The sequence below is a fragment of the Frankliniella occidentalis genome, unplaced genomic scaffold (genome assembly GCF_000697945.3).
Source record: "Frankliniella occidentalis isolate FOCC.00 unplaced genomic scaffold, Focc_3.1 Scaffold14, whole genome shotgun sequence".
Lineage (NCBI taxonomy): Eukaryota > Metazoa > Arthropoda > Insecta > Thysanoptera > Thripidae > Frankliniella > Frankliniella occidentalis.
Genome location: NW_026267144.1, coordinates 1,329,771 through 1,337,165, shown reverse-complemented (window position 1 = coordinate 1,337,165; position 7,395 = coordinate 1,329,771). Strand labels below are relative to the sequence as shown.

Genomic DNA, 7,395 nt, shown 5'->3' with positions numbered 1-7,395 from the left:
CAGAAGCTTCCCTCTATAGATAGTTTGATATACTAGGTGGCTGAGTATAGCCCCGCTAACTTCTGTAGTTGTTATGCTGTACCGCACGCACGAGTGCTGGCGGGCTTGCCTATCACACCTGTCCACGGCGCCTTACGGGCCGAGCGAGTAGGCAACCCACCCGCACTCGTGCGTGCGGTACAGCATAACAACTACAGAAGTGAGCGGGGTTAATCGGCCACCTGGTATGTAGCGCTCGCGCAGCCGTAATCGCCGATGGTCTCGAAAGTCAACACGGCAACGGCAGCAAAGTCTTTCAAGATTACGATGCCAATAACTGGATTCTCTCCGCCCCCCAGGTTCGGTGCATCACATTAATGACTTTATAAGTATCTGTCGTATCGTTTTTGCGACGCGTCTGGAAATGCAGTTACAAAAACAATACGCCCCGCCCGATCGTAATCATTGACTGACACGCGCACAAAGCCGCTCACATCAGCGCACTGCGCACGCGAGGAAAAAGGGAGAGGGGGTTGGCGGTCGGACCTGACTTGACGGCTGCGGGCGGACACGAGTCAACACAGAAATTAAATGAGGAATCATCTACGAAGAACAAAAAAAGAAGGTGACCGCCTCGGTGACCGCACAGGCACAGTGGCATTTCGTGGCGTGCGCTCCCAAACCTGAACACTGTTTGTGTACAGTCGCGTTACAAAATCCAATTTGAGTCTTTTTACGACGGTCTTTGTCCGTACTTTCATTACACAAATTCCACAAATTAGCCTCAAATATGACACAAGTGCAGGCCGTTACAACTGACTTTAGAATGGGCCTTTTGGGTCGACTACGGTGTGCTCTGCCAAGGTGCAGCCAGCCTCTATTTCTTCTTGTTTCAAAGTTAACAAAAAAGATTTTAAAAAAATTAGAAAAAACTCTACACACGCTTGAAGCGTGACGCGCAGAGTGACGTCTGAATAACACGACCACTACAAATCCGCACTACTATGTAGTATCATTGAGAAGGAGGGAGGGGGCAATCAGCTGAGCTGCACGGCAGGCGCGCGCAGAGCCGTTATTGGCAAGCGCCCTGGGGACCATTTCTACATCGTTTTGTCAACTTTATCTGTCTACGCTTCGCGTAAATGCTTAGCAGATGTATGCGCCAATAGTCTCAGGAGAGAGGGGGGGGGGGTATGCCGCATACCTGTGGCAAAACACCGCAGAGCGAAGACGAGGCGCGCGTTAGGCGCGTGGCATCGCGTGGCACTCATCAGAGGAGCGGGCGTGCGAAACGAATCGCCAGCGGAGATTCGAGAGGAGGATGATTTGTGTCCCTCGGATGAAACTGAGTAACAGCAGTAGCGACGGTATGGACCTTACAGTCGATGGGTCCGTGCCAGGTGCTGGCACGGGGCTGAGCAACCTGCCAGAGGCGCAAGAGCAGAGGTGGTCCAGATCATGTCCAGATCAGATCCAGCAGCCCGCCGCGCCCCGCGCCCGGTCGGTGGTGGTGCCGCGACAAGTTTTCTTTTTGTTGCCATTTTACGTCTTTTGGCTCCCGCTCTCGCATCCGTCTGAGACACTCGGAATGCGGCAAACTGCTGCATTCGCATCAGCAGTTAATGGGGAAAGGGGAGGAAAGGGGGTGGGGGTCGGGTTGTTACCATGGTCACTCACACACACAAACGCGCGCCCACTATCATGCACGGTGCGATTTTTCGTCGGAAAAGACTTTCCCTATCGGCCGATTGCTCTGTACTTGACTTCGTATCAGGCACCGGTTGCTGCTCACCAGATATGCTCACCGCCGGCTCACTCAGATGGTGATCGGCGAGCACCTCTCGTGGTGCGCGGGGCGGTATAGAGACGACGGCACACAGAGATCGCACGCGCTGCGCTGCGCTCACCTGCTCGGCGCCAGTACGACGTCCACCGGCCCCGGCGTTTCTCCGAGCCCAGGAGGCTGTCCGTCTCGCGGAGGTCCCCGAGGCTGGCGCTGGACGCCGGGCTGGCCGCGGGGCTGGCCGCGGGGCTGGCGTGCGGGCCGCGCGGGCACGCGGGCGGCTCCCAGCTGATGGAGGCCCACATGGCTGCTGCGGGTGCGGGCGCGCACTGCCCCGGGGCCCGCCCCGACGGCCGGCGGCGCACCTCAGGCTCGCCACCGGGACCGGACCGGACCGCACCGCGGGCAACGCGATCACACCGCGTCCGAATGTTGTGGGCGGAAAATGCCGATACGAGTCGCGTCGGCGACGGCGGGAGGGCGGCTATCTCCTCCCTCCACAACAGCCCTATCGGCGTGGATTTGACCGAGGAGTCATGTAACGGCGGCGCGGGGCGGTGACCGCCAGGGGAGGCCAGGAGGAAGGCGTTCAACGCCGTTAAGCGCGGGGGCTCCGCCGGCCCCGGGCCCCGGGCGCCTGGCTGGCAGCCGCGCGCGGCGTCCGCGTCCCCGGGCTGCACCTGCGTCACCAGCCGGGGACCCTGGGGCTCGGCCTGGACCGAGCCGTCCCCAATGGGCTGGTCGGCCTGCGGTAATTCTCCCCCTCCGCCCCCTCCGGCCCGCACCGACGGGCTGCTCGAGTTGTCGCCCTGGTTGTTGTGCGTCCGGTCCGGAGCGGCCCCCAGAGAGCCGCGGCGCAGCCGCGCCCTTGGACAGGAGCCGAAGTGACGATAAAGACGATTCGATGCGCGGCGCTCGGCGGCAGGGGGGGGGGGGGGGAAGGACCCGATCGACCGTGTCCAATGTTGTACACTGGCTCACCTTTTATTTTGTACACACACATTTTTTTTTCTGGTTCGGGCCGACTCGGTCGCGCCGTGTTTAAGATACGTACGCGATACGCGGAAGAGTTCTCACGCGATTAAAATATAACGCAACCAGACACAATCGACTTGCAAATGTGCAGCAAGTAATAATAATACTAGAGAGTGTGATGCGACCGGACCGGGCGGCTGGGGCGTCACAACGTACATATAACGGCCACGACGCCGTGCCACGCACGCGTGTCACGCTGTGGCACTGCGCGCCACAACATAACGGCAACGCGCCACACGCGCGCGCCACGGCTAGCCACACGCGTCACGCGTCATACTGGCACGTGGCTCATCCCCGCGCACGCGTCGTCGCTCCGACCGACTCTTTTAACTGCGACCGACCCTGTCAGTCACGCCCGCGCCGTCGCCTATTTGTTTTTTTCGGGCAATTAGACGTGTCACATCAGCTGACCTGTCCCCCGGGTGACGGTAATGGTGACGGGAGGCCGCGTGACGGGCGGTAACCCTTTCCTCTCGTGGTCGGTCGCGCACGTGCGCCGGGCCTACCTCAACGCGACCCTCTTGGGCTGCAGACCGTGTGGCATGACCCCCCGGGCCCCCGGGCCCCCGGGCTCGCCCCCCGGGGCCCTGGGCCGGCCGGCGCTGCGCCGCTGGCAGTCCGTCGCGTCGGGCTCACTCAACCCAACCGGCGTTTTCCTCTCCTCCCGGCATGGCAGTGGCAATCGTATGGCGTGGATCAGAGCGCCCCGCCCTGCCCCGCCCCGCCCCGACACGCCACGCCCGCAGTCACAAAGGCCCAGGACAACCAGTGGACCCGGGTGGGCGTGGGCTGGAGGCAGATTGTGAGCCTGGAGCGGTTCGAGTGAAGGTGCCCCCCGTGCCCCGACGCCATGCTCTGCAAGCGCCTGCAACGCGTGGGGTAGGCTAGCCCGCCGAGCAGCTGTGTAAAGACGGCTGCTCGCCCTGCGCGCCCCAGAGCAGGGACTTCCGTGCGCCGGCGTTCGGCCGCCTCCGCGTGTCCTCGGGAAACGTTCATCGTGCTAGCGCCTGTTTGATGGTGGACCACACCAGAAACTGCCTCCCCGTCAGCAGGCGTCCGCTGAAGCGTGCACTCGCGCCCACACGTCCTAAGGGAGTCGGTCGGCCTCCGCAGCCACCGCCGCTCGCCGAGGAGTAGTCCGGCCGCTCTGCTGTCCGCGCCTCCCAATCGCGAGCGCTCTGAGTGCCTCCCCGCTGCTTCCTCATTCGAACGAAATAATGCAGTCACTATAGACAGCATCAAGAGGCGAACGCGGCGCGAAATGTTTGACATTTAATATAGTCTTGGCAGTTTCGTTCTATTATTTTTCTTGTTATCGCTCGCTTGATTAATTACCTTAATCTGTTAAGCACATTTGTGATCACTCATTACCGAGCGATGTATCAAAGCTGTTCCGTTTGGAAGTTCCTCTCGCGGAACGGTTAATCACGGAAGTGTTACTAAAAGGGGTTACTCAGAGTTTCGTGAGAACGAATAAAATATTTTTGACCGCGTCGGTATTCGCGGTTCGTCGCGAACGCACTCCGCAAATTTAATCGGTCGGAAGTTATCTGTTCGGGGTTCACCAAAAGTGACGCAGCCGAACAACGCTCGGCGCGCGCACGCGTTCCGAGCGCGAACCCGAGGAGGACCCCGGGACACGGCGGCGCGGTGTGTGCGCCCGAAATCTACAAAGCGGGTCCGGTTAGTTCCGCGAGTATGTTCAATAATTGTATTCTCGAGGGTATTCCGCCGCGTCCATGCCGACGAGTCTGGAGAAGCGCTCTTTCACAACGACTATCGCCCGCGGTTTGTCTCGTCATCGACCTATAGAAGCAATGGACGGTCCACCAAAGCCATAATAACGCACTCGAAATCAAGGCCCCCGCCGTCGCCACTATACCTGGCGCCGTCACCGCGCGGGAAGGGGGAGGGGAGACCCGTGCACTTGGCACAATTCTGAAGGAATGCGTCGGGAATGGTCCGCTATCGCCTTTTTAAAAAATTGAACGGCCAAGGACAGCGTCGTCCGCGAGCGCCATATGCCTTCCGCGAGGGGCACGATAGCAGGCTCACGCATGCGTCTGTGTCTGTCTCAAAGGGGCCGAGGAAACCGGCGGTTATCAGGCAAAAGTGGGGCCGCGAGTCGGGCCGAGCCCTCTGCAAATGTGCTCTCGTCCTGATCCAGACGGCGGGTCCCACAACAAAACAAGGGGGCACTGGGGCACTGGGCCGCGCGGCTCCGGAAGGAGGGGTAGGTGTCTCTGCGCCCAACGCCCGACGCCTGGGCCAGGCCGGCTGGCGTCGTGTGTTGGAGGCGGGAGAGAGGGCGGTCCGCTGTCGGCCGAGTTGCGTCCCCCGCTCTCCCCGACGCAGTAACGGCAACAGGCGTTTCTCTCCCAAAATGAATCATCTTACCTCTCCGCTCTTCTTTTTCTTCGGCTGCCATGCACATCTTGAAAACCGTCGGCGAGGCCAACGATGGGGGCGCCGTCTTGGCTGAGTTAGCCATGTCGATGGGGGAAGTCCTCGCCGAGCAGGGGGGAAGTGGTCGCAGCGGGAAGGGGTTGCGGCCGGCCTCTGCTGCAGTCGCGCCTCTGCGACTCTGCACGACCACTGAGCACCAACGTCGTCCGTGTGCTCGCGATTGGCTCTGGACCAGGCTGGACGGGGCACCTTCGCGATGTGGCAGTCTGCGCGGTTGTGGTCTCCGGTCTCCACTCCCGCTACTAGCCAAGCCCCGAGCCGAGCCCATGCTCCGCGAGAAGGGGGGTGGGGGGCTCTGGCCCCGGCCGTCGCCGCGCGCCGCGTACGGGGACCGGGCGGTTCGCGTGCGCGCCGCTGAGCCCGCCGGGCCCGCCCCCCTGTAGGTCCGGACGGGGTCCCGGGTCGGGTCCACCAGGTCTGCGTGGCGCCCATACCAAGGGGAAGTCCATTGTGAGCAAAGGAACAACATCTGAGCGGGCGGGGCGGGTCGCGATAAAAGCTGCTCTGCACCAAAAGAAAGAAGGGGAAAAAAGTTGTGTCAACCAATGAAAGCAGTTTTGTTGCATTTCACTTTCTTCCCGTTGCCGGCCGGTGGACACTGTAAAAAGGGGTGGAAAGAAACGTGTTCATAAGCACGTTGGCTTCTTTACTCCAACATCTTCAAATTATTCACGATCAAAAACCATAGTCAATACAGAGCGGAAACATGTTAATACGCGCATTTCCACTCGAATCTCGAGGGGAAAATAAGATACGCGTGGATAAGAATGAGACAGAAAAAACAGGAAATTGCAGAGGAAACCTCGGTAGGCAAAAACGAGAAAGCGCCATCGACCATCCTATTTATTGGCTCATATTTCCCCACATTGGCTTCCCATGTAAAGTCAATGTAATCATAATAAATTCCACTCGGCAAAGTTTTGTGCTAGAAACCGGCAATAAAGCATTCCGGTTAAGCTGAAATGCAGAAGAATGCGGGGAACAAGAAAACGGAAGTCCCATCTAAAAGCATAGTGATCTCAGTTTTCTTCTTCCTCGCATTCTTCTACATTTTAGCTTTGCCGGAATGCTTTATACGGGAGGACGTCTATGGCGAGAGGGGCGGGAAGGGGGGGGGGGAGTTCAACCCCAGAAAGTACGTCCCACCGTCACGAAATTGTTAAGTTTAGCCTACGCAAGCTCTCAGAGCGCCTGATAGGCAGGCAATATCTTGCATACAGTACATGCGTGCACTGCGGAGTGGTCTACCCCGAGTCTCGCAGGCGCCGACCTCCCTAATTTGCCGAATGAGTCTCAGAAAAGAGGACGTACTTTCTGGACGATACCAAAGCAACCGGAAACGACCATTGCAGGTGTCTCATTCTTCCCAGCCTTCTGGTATATAAACGACACCATGGCACCTAACGTAAAAAAAAAAAGAGAGGAGAAATCGACTAATGAAAATCTTGTCGAAAAAGCGGCGTCTCGTAGAAAGAGCCTGACGTCACATCTAACCGATGTAGTTGATACAACTTTTTCTCGTCGCTCTGATGCCTACTTCTCATTTTCTTTTCATGATGCGTCATACGTTCGTTTGTTTGCGTTTCTTGTTGTTTTACTTTTTCATGACGAGGGATGGATGGCTGTCGTCGGTCGCACTGAATGACAGAGTGAACCTTGGGGGAGAGGAAAGGGCCCAGGAGATGGTAGGTGTGCCATCAGGAACTCGTTAATTTTCCTCTCCCGCGCCGTGGGTTAATCTAATCAGGTATTCAACACCCACCCATGGGGGACCGAGCCTCGGTGCGAGGTGGACGTGGTGCGGTCGTTCCCCCGGGCGCGGACGCAGCGCGGGTGCACCCCCCCCCCCCCCACACACACACATTCGGGGCCGTTTGCAAATTACGTCACACTTTTTAGGGGGGTGGTAGGCGAATCTGTGTGACCAATTGTGACAACGGTGGTAAAGGGGAGGGGGGGCAAAGATCCATGTCACGACTCACACACCGTTACCCACTCCACGCGGTGACAACACAAATCACTATAGTTTCAAACGAGGCGCGCTATTCAATAAGTCAATGTGGAAAACCTTGACGTCACAGATGGGGGTGGGGTGAGTCAAAATCGTGACTTACTGTGGCAATGGGGGCCAG

The 7,395-nt window shown here is 58.6% G+C and overlaps 1 protein-coding gene across 4 annotated transcripts in view; it reads right to left on the bottom strand.

The window, feature by feature from the left end:
• LOC113203518 (putative inorganic phosphate cotransporter) overlaps nucleotides 1-6,925 on the bottom strand; it is a 13,241-nt gene extending 6,316 nt beyond the window's left edge. The window contains exon 1 of one of the 4 annotated variants that reach the window (XM_052263830.1): nucleotides 6,801-6,925. In XM_052263830.1, coding sequence (XP_052119790.1) covers nucleotides 6,801-6,828 — 28 coding nt within the window. In that variant the 5' untranslated portion in view covers nucleotides 6,829-6,925. Of the gene's footprint in view, nucleotides 1-1,771; nucleotides 2,217-5,194; nucleotides 5,556-6,800 lie in introns of those variants that run through there. The other 3 variants (XM_026418257.2, XM_026418256.2, XM_052263831.1) reach the window with 3 other exon arrangements.
• Between the last annotated feature and the right edge of the window lie 470 nt (nucleotides 6,926-7,395).